This window comes from Balearica regulorum, chromosome 12 (genome assembly GCF_011004875.1).
Source record: "Balearica regulorum gibbericeps isolate bBalReg1 chromosome 12, bBalReg1.pri, whole genome shotgun sequence".
NCBI classification, from domain to species: Eukaryota; Metazoa; Chordata; class Aves; order Gruiformes; family Gruidae; genus Balearica; species Balearica regulorum.
The window spans coordinates 7,957,331-7,984,389 of NC_046195.1; the positions used below are offsets into that span (position 1 = coordinate 7,957,331).

Below are 27,059 nucleotides of genomic sequence, written 5' to 3' on the forward strand. Positions count from 1 at the left end.
CCTGTAAAGCTACAAAATTACTTTTTACAATCAGATATAATTAACAGAAATGATCAGCTAATACAACTGCTGCATTCTTGAAAAAACATTAATTTAGATTTTTAGCAAGTTTAAAATTTAAATGACTCAGTATACAGCATTAAAACACCAGATACTTGTATTCATTAACAGCCACACTTAATTTCTGTATTCCATCTTGTAATTTTTCATTATTAATGAAAGTTCATATTGACTAAAAATTAATATAACACATGAACATATACCTTCATAACTCCTTGGAAACACACCTAAGAAGTATACCTCAAGACTGGCAATGTAAATTTTAAGTCCCAGGACAAATCACATTAAATTCCAAAGGCAGGATATGGAGACAAACTGATCCTTCCAAATAATCCAAGAGGCATTACCTCAAAATGACTCCATCTCAGACTTCGTGTTTTGTAATGAGTTTTGATAGAATTTGAGGTTAATTTCAATTGAAAAAATAAATTTTAAGATTCTTGCTATCACTTGTCACCACTAACTGTTTTTATTGGTTTTTAGCCTTTTTACAGTTCAACAAGGCCAAATTTCTCAATTTCAAACTCAGAAATTATAAAATGGGCTGGTCTGCGAGTGAAAGAGACAATACTAACAAGTCCAGAAGCCAAGGTACAGGAAGGATGGAATGTGAGCTTAGGTTGAAGGAATGGGAGAGGAGCTGAAATCAAAAGGAAATTGCAAAAGTGTGTCTCAAGTAAAAGGAGATGTTGCTGCATGTGAGGGACAGCAATGCAGCACAAAAATCCATGTTTAAATTTCAATTTTCCAGCTTTGGAATGGCAATTACCCCAGCACAGGTGGGCTAACAAACATAAATACAATTGTCAGCAACAAGTCTGATCACATAACATGATCTAAGGAATCATCTTTCCCTCAGAAACCTGCTTAAAAAATGAGTGCTACTTCTGATGCCTAAAAATCACCCAAAGAAAATAACAGAAAGTAATTTCACAACATTTCCAATTTGTACAGAATACCTATTTCACAGCATCTTATAGATTAGAAGTTTTAAAAAATTTTTTAAAAAAAGGAAAATATCTTTAAGGTAAGTGTATTTCAATCTTTTAAATTTTATTTTGACCAGTACATCAATTCAAACAAAACCTTAAAGAAAAAGAGGGAAGGGTGTGTGTCAAGTTTTCCTCTAATGTGTCATACATTTTTAATTTTTAAACAGCTCATAAATAGTGTAACTTAATACTGAAAGAGGAAAATATTAACGCTTTCATAATCTCCCAACTATTGTAAGCTGAACTTTTCATATACTAATATTAAAGTATATTATTACCTTTATGAGATTAGAATCCAGTATCTGTCATTCAGAAACACTTTAAAGCTAACGTTTGAAAGAGAAAACTGTTTCAACCTTAAATAAAATTCATATTCTCACTTTGTTTTTAAGACTTCCTCAGTTGAACTATACCTGAACACTGATTTTAAAAAAGTCATCTTAGGGTAAATAAAAACCCCAAACCATTTAATACAGCTCCCTCATGAAAGACAATAGACTGCATTATGTATTACCACATTACCTAAACAATATCATTCCAATTCCATTACCAACTGCAGAGTTTAAAAGCATGCTGCTTCACTTCAATAAAATCTAGCAAACCAACAAACACAGGCTCCCTAGTACTTGTGAAGAGACAAAGTTCCTTTTCACTTTATTGGAATGAAAGAAATGGGAAAGCACAGGTCAGAGATCCAAAGTCATCTTTCCCTCTGTTTTTTTTTTGTTTGTTTTTGTTTGGGTTTTGGTTTTGTTTGTTTTTTTTTCAATCAACTGTTCTGATGTCTACTTCATATTAGCATAATTTAATGGAATTTCTCAAAAAAAAACCCCAGATTCCCAAGGACCCTCAAAATATTGCTAATACTCATGTAACCTCTAGCAATAATTGTACAACTTTCAGTTTCATATACAAACTAAGAGGAGTTGGCTCTTTTTGTATTAAGTGTAATGTAGCTACTCACCTCTACAGAGCATCAGTCTTCCTAGAACTTCAATGTTTTTGTTCCTTCTACTTGCAAGAAGCAAAAAGAGGCCATATCTACAGATTGGTCTGTATAAGCGCTGTTTTTGTGTCATGCATGTTCTCTTCCCAATCCTAAAGGCTCACAGGCCAACTTTACAGGCACATCCAAATTCCACTGAGGGAATTACTGATATGAGACAATCTTTCTATCATATGACCTTCACACTGCCTCTAAACTTGAGCTGCACTAAGTAACAACATGCCTGGTGTCAGGAACAAGCCACTATCATCCAGCAGTTACCAGATCATGAGATCAGTCTAGCTGCTAAGAGACAGTGATATACAACCAAAGTAACACCGGGAATTCTGACTTGATGCGTCCAGTAGTTTTACACCACCACATTTGTAGCCTACCAAAGTTTCTGCACTTCAGGTCCCCTCAGTGCACACACGAGGAGGAAAAGGGAAAGAGGGCACACAGTGACAGAATCAGTAAGAATTACTAAGAGCAGAAAAATTTATTTACACTGAACTAAAAAAATTAGGAAGCAGGCTTTAAAAGAGGTAAAAACAGAACGTGTTTTCTACTTAGTAGATCACGGTCCTGATTCTGCTCTTCCTTTCTAGTCAGGGTTAAAGCTAAAACAGGGTGATCAGCACACTAAAGTCATGCAATTAAGCTAATGAATGTACATAAATACACTGTTCAAGTACACCTTGCCAAGAACAATATCACACTTTACAAAATAAATGTGTTTCTACCTTTATAGAATCTTAACTGGCCATTTCTAAAGTATTAGCAGCTTACCTTTTAAGTTTATTTTTAAATGTGGCAGTTTTTAATAAATACACAGTCTCATGGGTTAACACTGCCCCCAAAAGTACTAGCACATAATATACAGCAATAATATCTACTAATAGCTGTTGTCAATAGGGAATAAAACAATAGGAGTGGCAAGCACATAACTGTCAAGGTAAACTGTGCCTATAATAAAGTTATGAATAATTATTTATCCTAAGAATCAGTCTCTAGATATTGTAGACCAATGCCCAGATTTCATAGTTTCACATAGAAAAATCTTGAAATAAAGCTAAGGATAAAAGCAAGACTATTCTCCTGAAGAATGATCTCTTAGTCTTCTGGTTTGCACAAAAAACCTCTCTAGCATGCAAACAGATGTAGGCTGCAGGTGATGTCACCGGTTACGAGACCTTCTTTCCTGGGTTAATTTCATGACCAGACTAAGTGTTTAACTTTAATGCTTTTAAACTACTTGTTCTCATGCCAGTTACCAAGTTTCCACCAGTTTAGAAAACTGAAAAGGAAAACCAAACACCTGTCCAATAGCTTCATACAGTAAAGATAAGCATTTTAAGCCCTGTTCTTTAAAGTCTATGTAAATGTTCTCTTGGACCTCTGGATCAGATACCTTAGTTTTTATAAAGGTGTTTTATGTTCACGTGAATGAGTGCTATTATTTTGATAATAGTCTATCTGAATGTTTTAACTTCTAGAGAAAATTAACTTTTTTTTAAAAAGTATACATTATTTGATTCAACAGAGTAACCCTCAGAAAAAACACCTGTATACTTACTAAAAAAAATGGAAAAATATTTAAACATGTTTTTAAGAAGTTATATACATTGCCTCTAGTATGCCAAACTCAGACATCATTTAAACTCCCAAGGAAAAAGTGCAATTATTGCACATATATATGAAATATACTTTGTATTTGAATAGAAGTCTCTGTTGAGTTCTGAACCAGAAACCCAACGTTTATAAACTAGAAAACATAATTGCAACACACATACTTGAAAATCCGAACAGGCAAGTGTCTCGTTACTTTTCAGTAAAGAAAACAGGTTGTGTTATAGTCACATCAGTGGGAAAAACATTCCAACTGAACTAAGACATTCTTACCAAACTGATCCCCTCTTTACAGTCCTGTTTTTCCTTGATCTAGGGAATTATCATTTGATGTATTTATTATCTGTGTAATGAAAAGCAAAGGCAAAAAAAAAATCACATCTTTAACTGCTGAAAATTATTACTGTATAATCACATGAGCCAAGACTATTAATATGCAATTAAAGGGACAGGAAGTAGAATAAATAATTACTTGGGCAAATGGATAAATAACAGTGAAAGGGATTAAGAATCTGATAACTGAATTGTCATTATTAACTAACACTCACCATACTTTGACAGATGTGTATGTATTACGCAATTGCCATATTTGCTTTTCTTTTATATGCAGTAATGAGAATTTTAAAAATATTACATAATTTTTCTATAAACAAACACGATCTTAATAGCCAAACATTTTTCAAATCAGAAATGTCAATACATTGTTATATGCAAATTTCATTTGAATTTCAGAAGAGGATAGTAAAATATTAATTATTAAAGACTATATTAAATAATACAAAGTGAGTAAACAAATAATTGAATTGATGGTCTATTCTGAAATGCAATCTGTGAATCTTCACAATTACATTGTGATATCAACTCAGCAGCTTTAAAACAAAAACTACTGAAGTCTTTAGAGGAAGATTACTTCAAAACTTTTCATAGTAAACTCTGAAAAAACTCTCTGCCACTATTCTTCTATTATTGTTACTTTACTTGTCAACTTCCATGATTTTAAAGTACATGCTGTATCTAAACCAGAAAAGTTGTTATTGAATAAGCCATTTCCATTTAACTCATACTCCCAGAGTCAGGAATTTGGAAGATATGTAAAAATGGTACAATAGTAACAAATATTTTCAAATACAGTGACAGTGAACTAAAATCAGTTTTCCTCCTTTTGCTTCTTCTCTTCTGCATAAGTCAAATACTCTTTTTTAAATAATATATTTAAAAGTATTATAATGCAACTTCTCACCTATTATTGTCCAGCTCAAAGCCCAAAGTATTATCTTCATCCCCATAGTGAGTGTAGGGATGCCTTTTAAATATCTGCTAGCAAAGACTGTTAATAAGCTTTTGCCTACAGTATATAACAGCACTGATACCTCCCTAATCTACACCAGGTATTCATAATGTTGCTATATGTTCATAACCACTCTATTTCTGATCTTGCAAGAAGCATTTAAGAGTAAAAAACACCACACCTATTATTGTTAATTTAGTTACAATTAAAAAGTAATATTAAAAAGAAAGCCAGGTTTGTGAGGAGTTACTCCAGTTCCCTTCCTTACAAATTTCTTTACTATCCATGAAAAATAAAATTTAAAAAAATATCTTGGAATCAATAGACACACTGGACACAAAGGAAGCAGGAGTAGACTAACCAGCCTAACAATCATACTAGTTGGGCATTAGTATGCCCAATGTCTCCAAGGAGTTCTTGCCACTACGTAACATCTTGTAACAGCAGCCCATGAAAAAATTTTCAAAGCAAAGATACGGGAATTCAGAATACTGTGCTGTTTGTTCACACTTTCACATAACTCCTGTTTCAGTAAAACAGCCCTCTAAAATAAGCAATCCAAAACCAAGATAAAGATCCTTTGATCTGACAGTGGAAAGCCACTCTAAACGCAGTATAATTGTGTAAAGTGTTGTCAGTGTTAGTAAATCTTCTATTTTGAAATTGATACTGTATGTCAAATAAATACAGCAAACTCTGTAATAAAGACTTAAATCCCAGGAATTTCAAATTATATGCAAAAAGTATTTTACCAGTCTCTACCTCTCCCACTTCTGCTCTCAAATATCCACAAGATTATCCATTATTAAGGAATGACAGGTAAACACATATATAATATATTTAAAAACAGAAAATATCTGTTATCTCTAAAAGAAGCTCACCAGATGGGATGTGGAAAGAACTCTAATATAATTAAAAAAATAACTCTGTTCAACCAAGCACCACAAATATTAAAAATGGCTCAATCACAATCATATGACTGTTATGTGGCACCAATACAGAGCAGAATTAAGGCTATTTGGGTTGGTCTCTTTTATTAGAAAAACTGATATGCTGAACTTCAAAATGCGTCCAATTTACGAATTTTGCTCTTTGAATTATTTTAGTATCACCAAATATTTCTTTTTCTTAAATTACTCACACCTGCTCCTCAATTCTAAAGCCAATTCTAGAAAAGATAAGCATATAAAAACTTGTTTCAAGTTTCTGCATTTCCTTTGAAAAATTTTAGTGATTTTTTTTTCTTTCCTCCAGTAAATGCAGTTAAAAATCAGCCTACATTCCACTTTCTTTAAAATATAACATACTGAAATCCAATTCCTTTCACTAAAATATGGGTCTCAAGAAACCCCACTGAACTTAAGAAATATCTCCAGCATGCAAGTCACTGTATCAGCTGTACATGAAAGCTTCCAAATAAAAGTATTGGCTTCACTAGAATAATACTTAAACGGCCTAATATACCTGAGGGATTTTCATTATAAATTCTTGCTAATTATTCAAAGTGTAAGTGCTTCTGAAAATACACAAGTTTTATTATACATACATAACTTATACATAAATTCTCTTTTGTTTAATTTCATAACCATTTTCTTTGCATGTTTCCATATATTGATTTGGAGGGGGAAGAGAGAAGGGTACTATTAGAGAAAGACAAACAAATTGCATAGTTCTTGCCCTAAAAGTTCTACACCTTCATTTTCTCCAGCAAATGTTCTGTCTTCGGTTCTCCTAACAGATGGACTTTTCTCCATAATCCAGCTACTGCTGACTAATGCTCAAACTCTCAAGGAAATGAAACTCCATTAAAAATCTGCAGAGCTAGCATTAAACCTAGTAAAAGGAAACAGTAAGGCAGTTGAAAAAATCTCAACTCTGACAACAAGGCATTTGGCACTCATATGAGTATCCTAGAAGTCCAAAGATTTTTGGATAGGTAATCTTGGCAAAAAACCCAAGTCAAGTCTATTTCTGAGTTCCTTGATATGAAAGAATATCCAGTCTTATAGCTATTGCAAATAGCTAATTAGGTTAGAAACAGACAGAAAGGTTACTGCTGACTTTTAAACACAAATTAATAAAGAATTTCTGTCTTTATAAAAGAGTTTCTCAATATCTAAAATTCTGTAATGTACCACTCACCAGAAAGCCAAGGCAAAATCAACATTACTGTTTAAAAGTGACAACCCCAGGAACTAAAAGCCTGTAGATAACATGGACATTGAACACTAGCTGCAAGTGAGGTCACCGTAATGACTATGAAACACAACAATAATGGCCCCTATTCCAAAACTTAGCATTTCAGAAGTTTAAGACTTCTCAAAAAGGACAAGAGTAAAACCATAGTGACTTAGAAGCAGTAAAGTTTAAATACACACCTAACAAATAATACTGTTCTTCAAATATTTTAACTCAATATTTCTTAGAACTTGAATTCAGTTTTTACAGTTAAGATTCAGACACAGATTTTTACTGTCTTCACCTGCTCTGTATTATTAATATTGGCTAAGGATATTTAACTCATTGAAGTGTTGCATTTTATTTCTTTAAGGAAAAAGGGTCTCAACTGAGAAGCAAATGTTTACATGTATGAAGTTGATAAAGCACTGAAACACACACCAGGTTTTGGCCTTTAATCTAAATACTGGGCTGCAGAACATGACAAACAGTCTACATTCTACAAAATTCTGTATTGATAATTCAGAAGTTCAAAGTGACCTTGAAACAAAGTAAAAGAGGTTTCTTGCACCTCTAGGTGCCACTTGTACCCAGAAAGGACATCTGTACTTCTACTTAGTATTTTCTTTTTAAAAACTAAATTGTTTGGAGGTTGGGGTTTCTCTTCTGTAACAAAAGCAACTATAAAACTTATAGGCTTACATGACAAACTACCAGCACCTATTACAAGAGCTAAATTTAGAAAACTGGAGAGAAGCAAAATTATACCTCTTAAAATTGTGACATAGATGAGCTTCATCAGGAAATGTAACAATTATAGTTTTGACCATAAACAGATATATTCCATAGTTGTTTTGGGTTTGTTTTTTTTTAAACAGAGGAAGGGAAGAGAAAGATCCTTTCACCTGTCCTACTGCTTTAAGATAATATCATTGTACATAGATTTAAAAGAAATCTTAGACGTGCTCTAAGAAGCTATTAGAAAACCAAAAGTGTTACCTGTTTGTAGAGTTTATTTTTATCAGGAATGTCCAGAGCTCTAGCTCAGCTTATGAGTAGCTAGTTATTCAAAATGCCAAAGATAGGCATTGACAGTCAAGATTAACAGAGGGTAAAAAAGGACTAGGACTACCAAATGGAAAAGTTGGTGTCATTCACACGAGGTATATGATGTTACCATATAATAGATGGTGAAAACAGTGGTTCCTTAACATTTTTGTATGTTACAGACCGCTTTTTTTCCATTTATTACCATTATTCACAAATGCAAGTATGCATAAAATTAAAGTCGTATTTAGTAACACATAACCAAAACATAAAGTCAAGAGTTCTGTACAAAGGTAAAAATTCATACATATGTTTGAGAGAAATGTCTAAATAAGTATGATTTGACATTGCAAGCCAATGAAAAGTTTACTTCAAAATATTGACATTTATCACTAAAGAGAAAGGAATGATTAAATCTTAGGTGACCATTTGACCACACCCCTCTCTACCCAAGTCAGATACATAAAAATACACTATCATTTTAGTAAAGGCAAAAGCAAAAATATGTTAAAAGAAAGATGCTCCACAAATGACTGTAAACTTGCCAAGCCAAGTTCTCCGCTCCACAGGAGTTCCAGAAGCATTAACCAAATTGTCACTTGCTTTTTGTATCCTGGAATACTTCTTTCACAATTGTCACCTTTTTTCTTCCCCAGTTTCAGATTAAAAAAAATAAATCGCCTCCTCCCTAACAAAGGGAACCAATATTGTAGCTCATCTGAACTTCTCTAAATGTTTAGTATTTTGAACACCATGATGGAGTTACTCGTCTGCTGGCCCAAGTGTAAAGCAAACTTTTATATCCTCAGAAACAAGAAATTAAATAATTAACCTTGGAATTGCCAATCACACACTGCAAGTAAATTTAAGCCATGTAAGAAATGTATGTGATTATATATAACCAGAAAATGAGTTAACGCAGGGAGCAAAGTGAACATAAAGGGAAGAGCTGCAACAAGATTTAAAGTGATAATGGATCCCGATATCTAAAACACTGTAATCAATAATTCACAAGTAACAGTTGCTACAGACCTTACATTCACCATGAGCTGTACTTACATATAACAACAAACTGGAATTTATTTCTATTTTAAGACAGGGAAAAAACAAGATTTGCTTTGAAATGAGAATGCAAACCACAACAGTAAAGACAAAAATGTTGACTATACCTTGTATTTGGTCATTGTACTAAAATGGTTGTTCCTGAAGAACACACAAAGCTCTCCCTCCTGGACAGCTGAAGTCAACTCACACAGTCCATGGTATGTCAACTGTGTAGCTGTGTTATTTAGAAATTGCTCAGCTACAAATCCTACAAAAGCAATACGTATTGTTATGTGTGTCTATTACATACTTCCTAATATATAAAATCTGGTTACAGTGGTAATATTTTTCTTATCTCCTCCCTACTAAGATGCCCCCTTATTACCACAAATCGAAGGGAACACATTGAGGGTAAACCAAGTTCTAAAACCTCAGCATTGTAGAGAACCCTCATATTCAGAAATGCTGTATCTGCTTCTAATAATACTGATTTTTTCCTTGTCATCATATAGTATATAATTCCTGTTCTAATTATAGGCAATAATATATAGCCAGGTTGAAATCTGAATGCTGCCCATAATACCTTTTCATAAAAGGAAGTTCTCTCCAGCATTTTAAAAAGTATATTTAATAGATCAACAGAATGAGGCTGATCCTTGGTTTCGAAATTGGATTAGAGAATTTTAGAAGACAAGCACAGTGCTGTCTGCCTGCCCAGGGAAAGAAGTTTAGCAGACAGAATGCAGCTCATTACACTTGTATCTCTACATACCAAGACCACATAGAAAATATTTAGCTAAGATTTGATAGGGTACATACTTTGATGAAGCACAGAAAAAAAGCTACCCACCTTCACTAACCAGTTCACTGTTGTCCGACTGTTTACAAGAAATGATCTTCTCCACTAGCTGATTATAACTGCAGTTACCAACTGCTTTTACTATGTCAGCAACCTGGAGCAGAAAGGAACAGCATACAAAACAAACAACTCACCTTTGTGAAGAACAAAACACAACCGTAAGCCTATGGCAATTATTCGTATGAAAATAAGGAGAGTTTCAAAGAGAGGAAGTTATTCCCCTAAAAGTACTAGGCCAAAAAGTTTTAGCACAGACTGTTACACATTTTGCAGTCTCAGATCCCATTTTAAATCCTTAAGTTAACGCTTAACATCAAAAGCTGTTGCTGAAGCGGATGGAGGAGAACAGGGCATAAGTAGGCTCAGCTGGGCAGGGGAGAAGCCCAAGGGTATAAGAGAATAGCAACTTTCATGAACAAGGCATGAAAAGGAAAAAAAATTAAGCAGATTATTCCAGCCAAACTCACCATTTATTAAATATCATTAAAAATAAATTTTATTTGTTAAAGATACAGTTCTCCAGTTGGCTCTAACATCCTCAGTACTCAAAAGCAGTGACTAGTAAATCAGAATAAAAGGAGGAAAGTAACCTTGTATTCCTTCCAAGTGTTCTCTAAAAAGCTTTCAAAAACAATGACTGAGACACTGATCTGACAACTTCCTACTTCCCTCAGAAAAATTCTAATTTACATAGTTATGAAGTCAGCATAGAAGGTTTTGAAAGATAGCTTAACTATAGACTTAGTCTCTGCAAAGTTACCACAGTAAAAAACATGTACAGTCTGTATTCACTCCTCTCTAAAGAAAATGCAGTTTTTCTGACTAGATTTAAAAAGTCCATTACCATAATCATTATTATTGACTCCAGTTAAAATTCAGAAACATCTCCCCCTCCTCCCAATAAAACTCAGAATAACTTCTATTCTGTTTGAATTACTGAAAAAAAAAAAGTAAGTTACCTGAGGGTCCACTAACCATCCATGGTACAAGGGGATATCAAGAAGATCAAACACTATGCATTCCGGTGTATATTCAAATACTCGTACACCTGTAAACTTCACATTGACATCCAGACCCGTCTGTAACTTATGTAGAATTGCCATTGCATCACTCATATTCTGACAGCAGAAAGAAAAAAAGCAGATGACCAAATACAGCTTTGTATACTTGGTGGTGCCACTTGTAACCCTTCATGATTTAGTACTCATTAATTCAACATTTTGAAAAAAAATTTTACAAAAGTGGAAGTTAGCTAAACAACTGTTTCAATGCATATTCACATTATTCATTCTCACTGTGCCAGAAGAGATCTGTAAAATAAGAACTCTCCCTCCAATCAGCTGAATCTGACTCCTAAGAGTCAGGGGCTGAAGTACTTGCGACCACGTAACGAACAAAACAAACAGATCTACACAGTTCTACTTGCCAACTCCAATTTGGGGGTTCAGTACTTAAAATGGTGAACAACAAGAATCTGATTTTTCTTGTTTCATAAAAAAGTTTGTGGCTATCTTATTTTGCGCATACCTTTAAATGGCCTGTAGATTCTACTGTGGAAACAAGTCATGAAAGTAGCACTTGTATTATAATAGTGATCCCAAAGGAATCCTAAGGGGAATTATAAAGTGATGAAAATCCAATCACACAAAGCAAAGATGACCCAAAGAAGTGCTTTGTGAGACAGTTCTCTTGAAACAACAGACAAATAAGTTTCCTGACATGCAGGGGAAAGAATTTTCCACCAAGTGAGAAAAGTCCACAAAGACTATTACCAGAAAGTATTTGCAAACGATTAAGGGAAACTGAGGCGCCTGTTTGTTAGCTGGGGTTTTTTTTTTGGGGGGTGGTGTGGTGTTAGGGGTTTTTTGAGGTTGGTTTGTTGGGGGGGGCGGGTTGTGGTTTTTTGTTTTGGGGTTTGGGGAGGGCTTTTTTTTTTTTCTTAGTTTTGCAATATTCTGTTGCTTAAGAGGAATTCAGGATTGCAACAGTGAGGAAAAAAAAAGCATGACAAAACCCAGAAATACAGATTAGAAAGGAGATGGAGGCAGAAATTATTCACAGACTAAACCCACGGATTGTTAGAGACAATTGCCTCTCGATGGATCTTCTTTTACTGGTAGGACAGTTAATGGCAAGAACCACAATTAATGGAATCAATAAGGCAAGACAAAGAATTGAGACTAAGTATGACTGTCTAAAAAGGATGAATAATGAGAAAATTATTAAAGAGCTAGGTAGGCTAACAAGGCATAAGTGGGACACAGTGATGAGTTATTTTATCAAATTAAAAGCAACTTGCTGAAATGCAGGAAAATGACAACTGGATCCATTAAACAATAACATAACCAATACATTAACTTGAATATTCATTTCTGCAGTACATTAGTGCACACATTAATAGGTGGAGCAGAATACCAACACAAGCCTGTATTAGAACATAAGGTAGACCTCACTATTTGTAAGAAAGCAGTTTAATAAATCAGTCTATGCATCTTGTAACTTGGTATTGTAAAGAATGTACCAATTAAAACATAGCACATTTACTCAGTAAGCGTTGTAAGTGAAGTGGCTACATCCTTCAACACTTCATGACCCAATTCTAAGCACAGTTCTGCATCTGTTGGAAAGAGGAATGTTACCTAGATCTTGGAAGAAGTTTTAGACATCTCTCAGCATGCAACAGAATTCTAAAACAAAACTTGTATGTAAAAATTGTGTAAGCAGACATATAAATGTAAAATAGGCTCACCTACAGATCTTTGCACAATACTACACATGCAAAAGCATGGTTTCATGAAGGCATACAGGAAAAATTTCACGTTCACCAACCTCAGCATTTTAGCCAAAGGAATTAAGCTACTCCTCTTACTGGTATGCAAGTTTAAATGTACTTTTTTTCTTAATAAAAAACCAGTATAACAATAAACTTGATCCTACTTGAGTAATTTCATTTAAGATGCAACTTCTGAAAACTCCCAAAGTAGTAAGTATAAACAGACATGCTTCCTTGTTACTAAGCAGTTTTAAACCTGGAAAGCTCTAAGAGTTGAAGCTTACACAGAAAAGCTTATTAACTACTTGACCAAGCATAGCTATAAAACACCATCACAATCATTATCCAGTATCTGCACTTGCCAGTGCTTGCTATGAATGAGCGTGCTATTCTTGCTATGAATGAGAGTTTTACTGCTTGTAGCCTTTTAACTGCACTGTTGTGTAAAGTTTCTACTACCAAGAAGGCAAGAGCTCCCACTACTTTACTACATGTTGCTTCATCCTTCTGACAATTTTGCAATGTCACAAAATTTAGACTTTAGCAAGATTTGTAATTCTCAGATCTGGTTCAGACTTTAATTTTTAAAAAAATTTTATCATTATAAAAGCAAGCCAAATCACCTTACTTAAGTGCATTTTATTAGTAGGGAACAGACATCAAGAATAAAAACCTATCAGAGGTGTTTTGGAAGAAATAATGCTATACTCTTACTCTGCTAAATTAATATAAAGTCTATAGCAGTTCAGCACCAGCCATCCACAAATGGAGATCATACATCTACAGACATTAGTTGCATTTATTTTGTAATGTAAACAAACCAGCAATACATCAAACTGTCCAGAAAACTGCAGAAGTTTCTCACTACAATTTTTAACAGTATCATTTCTATTTTTCTATTTTAGCTATTTGCACACCTTCAAAGTAACAAGCTTTGAAAAAAATGAATGCAAATAAGTACGGATATAAATATACAGAACAGTTAAGCTCAGAAGGGACCTCTGGAAGTCATCCGGTCCACTCCCTCTGCTCCAGCAGGGCCACCTAAAGCCCGTTGCCCAGGACAATGTACAGACAGCTTTTCAATATCTCCAAGGATGGAGACTCCATGACCTCCCTGCGCAACCTGTTCTTAAGTTTGTACATTAGAACTTGTGCTTTTTCTTTTTTTTAAATCCAACTTTCATTCAAATGCTTAATTAAATCCCTCAACTATGGTAAAAAAGAAACTCACTGCTGAAATTAATATCTTATAATGATGTTAAAATTATACTAAAATTAAGCATTACAAATCCAGCTGTCCAAAAAGTTTACTTGGATTTCTTGTATAGGAAGAAAATATATTTTTTAGGCAAAGAATATTAACTGTGTGACAAGATAAACACAGAATTATGATTAATACTAAGACTTTGTCCCAATGCTTCTGAAATGTAATAATTTTGTAAGACTCAGCTGCTTAATTAGTTTGTTTTTCCTCTCTTATGTGAATCACTCATGCATCTACAAGTACATTTAGAACACTCCTAGAACACAAGGTTTTTTTAAAATTGTACAGTTAAATATTTAAAGAAAAGGTTTGTGACTTTTACATAGTAAAGTCATATATTTGAGCACAGGAAAGCCATAAAGGTGGTACTTTAAGCAAGAATAGTTTTCATCACCCTCCTCTAAGCTGATTATAGCTATAATCATCTACAGCACAGATTTGTGTAGAAAAAATATAGCTAATTTTGTTATTACACAAATAATTCATATAATTTGATACAAGTCATATTTTTGGTTGTTAAAAGAATCCACATTCAATCTTCATTCTAATTTCAAGTATCCCAAGATACTCAATTTGGCTTTCAACACTGAATGAGAGCAAGAAAAGACAACCTAATAATAAATAGAACTAGCTTGAAACCTAACACATGTAATAAATTCAAATCACTTTTCTATGAGTAATCAAAAAAATCAGCTGTGAACACAGAAACAGATTGAAAAATTGCTCCAAGATAATTATACTACATCAGTATTTTTTTAAACTAATAGCATTATTTTTAACAAAGATTTCTGTGATGACATAAAAATAGTTGTCAGGGCAAATAATATTGCCTTTAATAATACGGAATCAACCTCTTTGTGCATTACAACTTAAGAACAGAGATCTTTCTTGCTTAGTTTACATCCTCAGATAAAGTCTAGCAGGGATCACAGACCAGAGCACACAGAGCACAAAGAGCAACCACTCGGTTATATGCTTCCACCTGTACTTCTGTGTTATAATTCCTCAATAAGAACAAAATTATTTCATTACACTCAGGAAAAAAATTATCGTGTTAATAGATACTGACTTTCTCTTCACTAATAGGAAGTATTTATAAAAAATACTCTACATTAACCCAAGAGAAAAAAAAAAGGAAAAACTAACTACAAATAATAGTTTGCATGTTTCTGGTTTTTAACAAGATGATAAACTTTAGGTGAGGAAAAAAGTTTTAGTTCCTTCAGACATAAGCAATTGTATTTTTAGGAGCAGCTCCTTACCTGCTCATAATTTAGACGCTGAATTTCAGATATCTCTTTAGGTTTTGCATCAAGAATATAGTCTCCTAAAAAGCAAAAAATAAAATTAAGTTTATTCCACACTCAAAGCTTCAACATTTCTATGAACACTTCCGACTGAGGCTGAGTGAACATAAATACCATCACTGAAGTTGTCTATCAAATTAATGAGATCATATCATTTTATAACCTGAATTACAATTATGGTGTAAAATATGAGTATAAAACCATAGTAAAATTCAAATGGTCAATGTTGTTAATAAAGCAGCATTTCATAATCTCTCGGGGTATCGTACCAATCTCTTAATTATGCAGAAATTTACTTCTCTCTATACATCAACTTAAAAATATAAAAGGTCAAACTGTTCACAATAAGCTATGGAATTGCATAACAATTTAAAAAGGCAACCACTTATCTTGACTGATGCTATGAATATTTTGGCATATGTTTCCATACACCAATAATTCTGAAAGGCTTGTAGACACCCACTGGAACACAACACAGAGGTAGTTAATCAGTTAATCAATACACTGGGGTTCAAGATTTGTAGTATTATTAGTGCCTAGTAACCATAAAGTATCTCTCCCAAATTTTTCAGGTTTTATTTCAATGCTTTTTATATTTATACTCTTGCTTCATTCCTAAAAAATATGTTTCTACTCAAAGAAAAATATCATTACAAGTTTCCTAATTTATAATCTTTTAAGTTAAAATTATTCAAAGTCTTTAAGGGGCTTTTTAAATTTTTTTTTTTTTTTAAGCTGTAAAAGAACCATTCGGCAACTGCAAATCCTATTGACTGAATAGGAACCTAAATAATTTGAGAAGGTGATTGTGTTATTCAATTTAATAAGACAATTCGAGAAGCCAATATGTGCCTTGAAGAAAGAATACACACATTTAGCCAACTGTGATTATGCAGTGATATCAGACAGTATTATTCTACCAATACAATTAGAAGAAATGTTTAGACACAGGCAGCAAGATTTCTTAAGACTTATTTTTTTGAAATTATGTAATTAACATATTTCTTCTGCTGAAAGATTCAGCGATATGCTTTTGAAAAGACCAAGCTACATTATTTACAAGCAAAAAAAAAAAGACAATATCGTCATTTTTTTATTTTGCTTGAGAAAAATCAAACCTAGTCTATTAAGCTCAAACATTCTATATTTGTTACACTACAAAGGGAAAGAGCTGTGGCACATACAGCTTAAGTACTATTGCAACTGCACTTTTAACACCTGGATAATTCTGGGCTATTGAAGTCACAGACTTGTCAGATGGAAACAGCTGCAGTTTTGCTGAAGACTGAATCTGATAATGGAGTAGTTCCTGCAAATGAGACCCCAGTCACTGTTACGACTAAGTTAATTTTTCCTGTTATTTTAACTGGGTCATACTATCAATGATTAGAGTTACTGCAGACAATTGAAGGCATAGCTGACAGTACATTCTGTCAACTATAACAAAACAACATTGTAAGAGACATTAATAAGTTTAAGTCTACCAATGTGTTGGTGTACTAAGCCATATCAACTGCATCACTAGACTAACCACTTAGGAAAGCACAACAGGAAGCTCCTAAAAGCAGTTAAGGAAAAGCATGAGTAACTGAATACCATTAAGTAGTCTTCTTGAAGCATGCATTCAAGTAAAGCTGAATAAAAGAGTAAATAAATAAAACAGTTCTCCTATACTACTACTCACTAATAAATATAATTGAAAAAGCATATATTGTAATTACTAACCTAAGTATTCCATCAGCTGTTCAGCTGTTATGATTTCCATCATTGGTGGCAGCTTAATCTGTGAAAGTAAAAATAAATTCTCTTTAAAATGTCAAACCAATACAGTTTAGGAAGTATCAATAAGGTATTTCTAGACATAAGTCTTCTGATCACATTTGCCTCACTGATTTATAAAAGCATTAGCATACTGGGACCAAGAACCTTCCCAGGACCTCTACTAAATTGCTACAAGACGACATTTAAAAAGGCTTTTGTTTTTTAGAGAAACCACATGCACACAGTACCTTCTCTCACTTACAGCTCTCTGTAGGTGCTCCCTACTCCCACCAAAACATTTCACCAACATCCCTCTTGACTTCACACTGCTCACTGCCCTAGCTCAGCTGCAAGCATCCAGGATGAAAAGACTGCGAACTGTAGCCACACTTAGTTAAGAAAACTTCACCTTCTTCAGCAAAGTCTTTGACTCCCTGCCTTTATTATAACTCTTAACTGAGTCTTACCTCCAAAAGTTCCTGCATACAGGCAAGAGACTGTAGAGAATCTGGTGGCAGCAGCTGCTGGGACAGGGAAGCCAAGACTCATGCAGGTATGAGGAAATGACCTCCCAGCCTCTCATCCCAACCTCACATTTCAGGGAGTTGGTTTAACTCCATACAGAGAAGCCTGGACACACAGTACTCAGTGGCAAAGCTTCCTTTCCCCTCTCCCCTGACCTATTCCTCCATCGTCACCTCCTAAAACCAACCACCCTGATGGCAGCCAGAGCCAAAAGCTTCTTCAATATTCATTTCCACCATCCAGCATCTTGGGTAAATATTTTGGTTGTGCACTTCCATTGACATATCTCCCTGCAATAACAGCCAAAGCAAACACATGCAAAGGCGTGCTTCTGGCAATCTGAAGGAATATCATAGGAGTATTTTGTCTTTAACTTTAGTGTGCTCATTTTTTCTCTGCATAAATATGAATTTTATTTTTCTATGGTTTGGGGGGGGGGGAAGGAGGGCAGGGAGGTTGGTTCATCTTTAAGCTTTCTTTTCAGTTTTTAACCTTCTCATCCTCTCTCTTCATCATCTTACCACTGAAAGTCTAGAAAGTCTGGTATTTATTTTATTAGAAATTTTTTAATCAAGTTCCTCAACACTGATCGCTGTTCTCCTTGACACAGATAGAAAGACGTGATGTGTGATTCTTAACTCATGCTTAAGATTTAATAGGCTCCAACTACTTTGCTGATTGTGGAGAGGAAGGAGGAAGTAGAAAGCCACCAGATGGAAGAACAATACATATAAAGCCATTGATGCAGCATCCCAAACCCAAAAAACACAGAATAGCAACACACTACAACTGTTCACATTATGAGAGAAAGGGTTTCCTTCCCAGTCTGAAAACTAAGCTATTTTAATAACTTTCCAGAGAAAATAAGATATGATTGGACTAAATCTATCTCACCACCAATTTTAATCATATCTGACAAAAGGCAAACGTGCTAAATATATGGATTTACAAGAAGTTTCATTGAATTTGGAAGAAGAGAGAGACCTAAGTTAATATGCCCATGCTTAAGTCAGAATTGGCCACACAGCAATTGCCACACATTGATCAACCCATAGATGATGGGCATAGAAAGAAGCTGACAGTACAGTCAGGGATCTAGGGAAGGAAGGGAATGAAAGTATAAATTGTTACTAAAGCAGGAAATTAGTGAAGCATAAGTTTGTAAGAAAGAAAGCTTGGTTAGTTCTACTCATACAAAATCCTTAAAATTATATGTATTAAACAAGAAAAATCAGTCATGGATGCATAGGCACATGAATTTTTGAAAACATTTTTTAAGTGACTGACAATAGATTGTACCTTGCAAAAATTCTTCACCTTTTCCCATAACTTCTCTAAGTTTCACTAATACTCAATAGGCTAAGTATTTTCTTAATTTTTGATCCTGTCCATAATATTCATACTGAGTATTCACATAAATACATTATGCCATGTAACTAATAGGACTACAGGTTCAAAAAGCTGATTCTTAAACTTCCAGTTCTGAATTGGCAGCATTCAAGCCTTAACAAACATTAGCTGTGCACACCCCTGAGTTGGGTCTGGTTTATTATGGCTCCTAAGGCATATCAATGTAACAGCACAGAACAGAATTACTTACACTGTGCCTGAAGTTGTTCTGGGACTACAAACAGTAGAGATGTGCCAGTATAGTATGAAGGAAAATTAGCATTGCTTCCTCAACTATTAGCAGGACTACTGTGATAATTCTTTTGGGACTGAAGCTAGCTCTTTTCATCATTTATTTAAAAGCATTCATATCAGCTCAGCCAGCATTGCTTGGAGGTTTCTGCTCTGCACCACACTTGGGAATCTAGAAGTATGCCTACATTATAAACAGCAGCTGTAAAGCATAATTACATTGGTTACCTATATTTGAGCTCTACGTACTCATGGGATAAACATATTACTATTTCAGACTTTATGGACTGGAAGAGGTATTATTTCTATAATTGGTTAACAATCTGAATTTTCCCCCACAACTGTAATGCTTAGCAATTTATTTTTTTTACCTGCAGAACTAAAGCAAAGTAGTTTTACTCATATCTACAGAATCTCTCATAGTCAGATATTTTAGCAAGCTAAATCTCAAAATTAACTGCTTAATTAAATGCTAAACAAAGTTAATGGATTACTTCACACCATAATTTTAGGGCTGGCATGTTTTGTCGGACCTTGATCACATCTTTGAAGTGGGTTAATGGGGTTCCAACAGAGACGTAAGTACTTCTGAAAAGAGCTGACAAGGATAGAGAGAGAACATGACACTTCATAACTGTTTGGAGCATTATTGCGAGCGCTTAAGCTACAGGAAACGTACAGCAAAGAGGAAACGGGAAAGAAAAACACCTTAGAACTTAAGAGAGAGAAAAATCACACAGAACCACAGTCATTCTCCACATAAATCAACAAAAGAAAACAACGTAAGCAATAGTAGTGAAAGTTGTTGTTGTCCGTAACCTATTATTTTGAGGGACAAATTTTCTCGATAGATTTCAATGCTTAGTTGCTAGCTTTTACATTAATTTTACATTTTAGGAAAAACACACTTCAACTCCCACCCATTTCCTGTACCCTTCTATTGCAGTGTCCCAGTCTTTCGCACTGATCTCTCTTCCTAACTGTAGCTACTTTTCATTCTGTTTTCCCTCCCATTCTCAGGAGTGAGAAACTAAATCTTTCTCACTAAACTACAATGTGAGGTACAGTTGAGCCACCTTTGTAATTAAAAGAATGATAAACAAATCTTCATATTGAACAGTTTGTCTAGCACAACTTTCAGAAGGGCTTAAAAAAAATAAAGTGATATAGTCCTGCATAGAAGCAGCAACCATGAAAAGGGGCCATGCAAATTTCTACTGGCTTATTATTTATAGTCTCAGAACATCTTTATCTAAAATATGCAACTCCCTTGAATTCAGTGTTCCGGAAGAGGTAAGGGTAGCTTCAACCTGCCTTGACAAAGAACAATTAATACTCCCTGCAAATATGTACCTCTTGCCTTGCAGGAACAGCTTCAAAAGCTTATCACACAATAGCCTGACAGTACACGCTGTCACCCGATAACCTAACATCTCCCCCTTCAACCAGGTTTCCTTCAGTCCCTCAGAGCAGGCTTCCTGTTCTGGAAAACACACAGCTACAGGCCTGCAGATTTGGAAGTTCAACTCATCCCACAGATGCAGGGAGGAAGGCTGCCAAGGCCTCTGCTGAGCATTCATCAAAAGTTCACCAGCAACTCACCTTTGGAGGCTGAGCAAATTCATCTGAGCAATCTGTGCAGATTCTGGCCATAAGGAGGTTCAGCTCAGTAACAAGAAAAAGCAGATCACGTGTAAAGGGACAATGCCAGACCTCAGACCGGGGACTACCACTGCAGACTCTGACAAATCAAATGGGTATCAGCGGGAGCGTACTGTACTCAGCTTCTCTGAAAAACAGGCTATTTTTATGACAACCTAAACATTTCTAATGAGGAATTTTTTATTCTACCTCTTCTCTGTACCTCAGTTTGGATACCTCTAAGCATAAACAGTTATAAATATTTACTTACATAATTGTTACAGTCACCTAAATAGGTAATTTATACAGTTCTAAAAGTTACTGAAATTTTAGAACTAGGTATGTAGGGAACACAGCTCCCAAAACATGCCGTTTGTTGAAAGGACTGTAATAGAAAAAAACTTCTAAGAACACTGCCAAATACACTACTAGGATTATTCTCCTACATAAAAAGCTGTAAGGACAAGATATTCCATATGCACTCACTTTTCAAGACAGTATTAATATGATTTATATTTGTATTACATGATTTCATTATTACATTATTTCCCTTAGACTTATTTTATGTTCCAAAACAATTTGTTTCTCTGTTCCCTGGACATTTCAGATATACAATTTCCGTGCAATGCGTTAAGGTTCACAGAGTTCTTCAACTACTGACATCACATCCTACCTAAGAAACACAGAGCAGAATTACAAGGCACCCTTTTAGCATCCGATGATTACCATGGAGTACATCCCGAAAACAGCTACTCCCCCTCCCCAAATTACCATTCAATGCAATGCCAGAAGTTATCAGAAAGCAGTGCATGGATTACACCTAACAAAGATCACAAAAAGTACTTAGAAAAGCAAAGTTTGCATTGCTAAGCTTAACTACATAGCGAGCCACAGGTCTGAGGAAAAAATGAGCAGCCTTCAGATTTAAACAAGCTGAAAGACAGAGTCCTACACTACTCTACATCACAAGAGACAACCCATGGTCTAACATACTTTTTAAAATGTTTGTTTCAATACTCTGCTTCTGCTTGCATTTCTATCACGGAAGCCTGAACAGTTACCACACTGTTTTGCACAACAGTTACTTTTTTCAAGTTGGTATTATTCTGGTTTTTGGGGTTTTTTTTTTTTCCCTTTTTACTTAGAAGACCATTGCTGTAATGCTTCTGTAAGCGGAACTCCTCGGCTCTATCTCCTAAAGGCTAAACTGCAAGTTAAGCTTATGGAGGTAGTCTGCAAAAACACTTCAAAAGAGAAGCGATGACTTCACAATTGTAACATTTTTAAGTATGGCTTCTGCACTCTGTCACCTCGAAGTTGTACGTCCAGACTCCTTTGAAATCAGTGGATAAAAGAGGTAGCAGTTTTATTGCAAGTTTAGTTCCAAAAGCTTGTACTACCAAAAATAATTTGAGTAGTCCCAATAGATGCTACTATTTCAGAATTTCAAAATACTCAAGCGGTGCCAAACCAGCATCTCACAGATAAGAACATACAGATGCAGCACTCTCAAAGAATCAATTATTTTTAAGTAGTCTTTATACCTGTATCCCTAAATAAAGATCTTAACACCAATATCAAAAATACCTCCAAAAGGCATAATAAAAACTGAATAATGACTAGGAACAGAGAAGAATCTTGCTCTGTTAATGAACAAGATCTTCATAACCACTAGGAAGACATTTTTTTAATACATGGCACACTTATCTAAGGTACAATACATCTTAAGTCTCCCTGTTATTGCAATCCTTTAAGCAAATTAACAAACTACCTCTATAGTCTCACCTTACTCAGTGAGGGCTATTTCAGAAAAACTGTTTTGAATGAGGGCAACTGGGACACACAAACAGAAGATCACACAACTGTTAGCGTATTTAAAACAATACTCTAGTGTGGGGGTAAGAAGCTTGTATTTTGAGGAGCTGAAATACCACAAAAGGTGAGTTCTCCTCAATGTATCCAAACGTTAATCTGAGTTTTTAGGTATAAGTGTTTCTGTGATGATGGCCCACAGACCCTCAGAAGGATTCCCACTTAGTACTAAGTAGTAAATAAAGATTTTCATTCTAAGCAAATTGATTATGTGTCACTTGTCACAAACAATTATGTGAATTCAACTTTTACTACTGCACAAGCACAGCTGATACACAGTATTGGATCTCAAGGTTATCACTCTCATTCTGGAATAATGGAAACATGTAATTGGCCACACAAAGGGAAGCATCCATGAAAACTTGAAAACTAGTATTCTAACTATTGTTTCTCAACTTGAGCAGTTGCATGTACTATCTGAAGTTACTTGAGACCGTATCTACCTACAGGATGACCAAACGTTCTCAAGATAGAGTTCTGAGAAAGCTGGTTGCTGACACAGTGAGGAGAGCCCAAAGCTTAACTGTTTACCTTCTTATTCTCTGCTGTAATTTTATTTCCCCTCCTCATCTCCTTCTTACTTCATTTTTTCCCCACCACATAGCTTCTTTTCACCTAACAAATACTATGGTATTCTTGCTCTGCTTTCGCCTGTTTTCATCTCTTGGTCTGCTTCCTTGTTCCCAACCTACAATTACCCGACCCAATCTAGTGTTCATCTTGGTTCAGGAGAAGTGAGAAGAATGTGCATGTCCATCCTCAGCCTTGGTATGTAGCTAGCCACTGTCAGTGATGTACAGATGAGCTGCCACTAAGCTTGCCACTCCAAACAACGCCAACACGGTTCTTGACAATAAACTGGGGAAAAGAAAGGCTAATTTGGAGAGGCACTAATGAGGAAAATCATTTATAAGCAGAGGCAATATACAACCAACTATCAGGAAAACCCTCAAGCATATAAATAATAAGTCACATAATGGCAGTTTCACCAATTTAGCTGCCTGTCTGCAACTCATGTGATTTCTGCTGAGGCTTTATATAAACAGAACGACAGAAAACCCTTCCTGTAATCCTAGCAATAAGAAATGGCAGGGCACTCCCAAGAGGCATTTTGATTTTCACCTATTTATAAAATTGGACATCACCTTAATTCTCAATATGCAATATTTGATCAAAGCAGAATGTCAGTTACTATTCTGGATGGAGAACAGCAGAAGAAAGCAATCATATATTTAAGGAGGCAAAGGAAGAATGCTAAGGAACAAAACCTTCAAATATTTAAATGAAAACAACAAGAACAGTGCTGTCCCATTTAGATGCTTTCATTAAACAAAAGGTTAAAAAGGAAAATCCTGTAACCTGCCTTTTTTTTTTAAAAACACCACCACTCTGAATGATGAGGAACAATTAAGTTCTCCAAGACCCTCCATTCACCCCTAGATGTTAAAGAGGGAGCAGAGAAAGCAAGTATCAAATACTGAAATCTAAGACAACCTTCACACCCTCTTGAGCATCGCAGAACCTACATACAGCAATACCTTAAAGTCACACACAACTTCCCCACGTTGCTTTCACCAATGCCCAAAAATCTACATCACTGTATCCACAGCTTTCCTGCTGGTGTATGAGCTATTCTGTCCAGGAAAATGTACAGAAAATCTAACTCAAAACCCATTAATCTTCTGGAAAGTTACCTTCCTCTAAACAAATTTATTCTTATAATATTATTTCCATTTTAACCTTTTCCTATGTCACTTGTTACACCTTTGAACAGTACTTCTCCCACACCAAATTTCTTTCCCTTGATACTACAACTACTCCCATAAAGTTTCCCTTTTTATGATTCCTTTTTATCAGCTCACTAATCTTCTGGGGTTGAACTGCCAGCATTTCTTGAGAAGTACCCCCTCCTCCTTGTTTTGCAACACACAGAGCCTCATAGCCCTTCTCAAATACATATTCTTTTCACATATGTTAATAATTATATTATGCTTTACATTTTAATTGCTTAAGTTGAGAATAATTACTTTAAAACTACAGGAAGTTGGTATCCATGACAGCTATTAAAACACAAGAACTTCCAGGTCTCAAAGCCGTGCTCGATCACAAGCTTACTCATTAATTTAAATACAATCTATGCTGCGTAACCGTACCAATGTATCCCTATTATTCAGGCAGTTACTTGTACAAATCTGTATTTTGTAGAATTCTGTCTACATTTCTTTGTACAAAACTAACCTATTTTCCCAAAATACCATCTACATTTTCAGTGCTATAAATAGTAATGTTTACTTACTAGAAACCTGCACACATCTGCAAACCATATATTGCTCAGTTTATTAAAGCATCATCTAGATTTTTATTTCTATTTTAAGGTGACAAAAAGTAAGTCTATATATGACAGTAGCATCTACGTAGCATATTGGCAGTAGACTGCAAGCCATTATTTATCTTCCAAGTTCTCTATTCGAGATATGCGCTCAGCAGCAGAAATAAGTCTGCGTCTTAATCAGCACAAACTTCCAGCGGTGCGTTAGCGTAGTTTTGGCACAGGTGCCCCCTGAGCGTTTTCAGCACCACACGAAACGCCTAGCTAGCCCCGACGAGGCCGGCGTTTCCAGGTCACGGCGCTGCCCAAGCGGCACCGCCCGCCCGACGCGCAGCCGCCATGGCGGCAGCAGGCGCCCCGGCGCGCCCGCCCGCACGGTACCTTCCAAGCCAGGAGCAGCACGTTCATGATGGCCAGCAACGGGCAGGGTCCGTTCTCGTTCTGGGTGATGACGGGCGTGTTCTCCTCCTTCCAGCGGACCCACTTGATGTGATAGACCGACTGACCCGGGAAGCGCTCCTTAGAGGCGGAGAGGAGCTGGGAGCCCGCCGCGGGCCTATCCCCTTCAGGCTCCGGGGCCGGGCCCCCCGAGGCGGCCCCCGCCACCACCGCCTCCTCGGCGTCGCTGTTGAGCTCGGAGCTGCTCGGGCAGCAGGAGTGCAGGTTAGAGAAGGACTCCAGCGAGTCCAGGCTCCGGGACTCCTCCCCCGGGGGGCTGGGAGCCCCGCTGCTCCCGGAGCCGGCCCCCGCGGGACCGCTCTCCGAGGTAGGCGCCGCTCCGGGGCTCTCCGGCACCGCCAGACCCACGCCGTCTGACGCCGGCGGACTGCCCTCCGCGGCCCATGAGGGAGACGCCGTCTGAGGGGCCGTGTGGTGAGCGGGGGCCGGCTGAGGGGAAGGGCTGCGCCGCCCGCCGCCCTCCTCAGCCGCCGCGGGCCCGTCCCTGCAGCCGCTCTCGCCTGCCGCCACCTCTTCCAGAAGGAGCTGGCTGGCAGCGCCCCCGCCGCCCCTCTTCAGCGAGCCCGGAGGCGGCGGGGGCTGCGCCAGGCTTTCCATGCCCGGCCCGCCGGCCGCCCGGCTCCTTCGCTTTCTATTGGCACTGCAGCGGCTGATCCTTCGCCAACAGCGCCCAAGACGCCATAACAGCAGCGACAGCTCCGCCCCGCCAGGGACGTGTGGGCGGGAGGGGGAAGCAGCCGCGGGTCACAGCAGGGCCCAGGGCGGGGCCGGCGGGGCGGGGGAATCCCGCTGGCGGGGCGGGGAGTCCGGAGACGGCAGCGGGGGCGCCCGCGGGGGGGGAGGGGGGAAGAAGGTGGGGAGTGCGCGCGCCCCCGGACCGCGTGAGGGGCGCGGGGAGCGCGCGAACCTCGGCGCGAACCCGGAAGGGGCGGCACCAGGCGCGGCAGCCGCAGGGCAGGGTCGCGCCTACATCCCGCGGCCTGGCGGCCGCCTCAAGGCACCTCTCTGAAGCGGTGCAGGGACCGGGGGTGCCCGCTCCCCAGCGGGACAGCTCCCTTCACCCAGGAGCTCGAAGTTACCGCGAACAGGAGACAGACCGTAAAGGCCCGGCTGCTGTCCCGCCTGTTTTGCAGGAAGCCGGCGGGGGCGGGGCCGCGCCTGCGCGGGAAGGGCGGTGGGCAGCGCCCCGCCCCCGCAGCCTAAGTTCCCCGCCGGCGCTGAGGTGAAGAGCAGCCTGGGAAGGCACGGTCGGTATTAGGAGGAGTTCGGCTTTCGTGAAGGTTTTCAGTGCTTTTATTGTGGTTTGCTAAGTGTCTGCGTTGTAAAAATGTGATGTGGTGAGCGTAATAGACAATTTAAGAACCAATGCAGTTGTACTACGCAGACTTCACCCTACTGAACC

General features: G+C 37.1%; 2 protein-coding genes across 4 annotated transcripts in view; one reads left to right on the forward strand and one right to left on the reverse strand.

The window, feature by feature from the left end:
• The window catches only part of SLTM (SAFB like transcription modulator), a 54,754-nt gene extending 40,691 nt beyond the window's left edge, over positions 1-14,063 (forward strand). The window contains exon 21 of the mRNA XM_075765010.1: positions 13,761-14,063. Within this exon, the coding sequence (XP_075621125.1) occupies positions 13,761-13,812 (52 nt within the window). The 3' untranslated portion in view covers positions 13,813-14,063. The remainder of the gene's footprint in view (positions 1-13,760) is intronic.
• The window catches only part of MINDY2 (MINDY lysine 48 deubiquitinase 2), a 36,602-nt gene extending 9,819 nt beyond the window's left edge, over positions 1-26,783 (reverse strand). For 2 of the 3 annotated variants that reach the window (XR_012837512.1, XM_075765016.1), the window contains exons 1-6: positions 25,580-26,783; positions 17,155-17,212; positions 15,385-15,449; positions 11,042-11,200; positions 10,074-10,176; positions 9,349-9,491 (exon numbers count right to left, since the gene is read on the reverse strand). Coding sequence is in view for 2 of the 3 variants with exons in the window: in XM_075765016.1 (XP_075621131.1) it covers positions 9,349-9,491; positions 10,074-10,176; positions 11,042-11,200; positions 15,385-15,449; positions 17,155-17,212; positions 25,580-26,254 (1,203 nt within the window). In the remaining variant the exon portion in view is untranslated. The remainder of the gene's footprint in view (positions 1-9,348; positions 9,492-10,073; positions 10,177-11,041; positions 11,201-15,384; positions 15,450-17,154; positions 17,213-25,579) is intronic. The other variant, XM_075765017.1, reaches the window with a different exon arrangement.
• Positions 26,784-27,059: the final 276 nt, after the last annotated feature.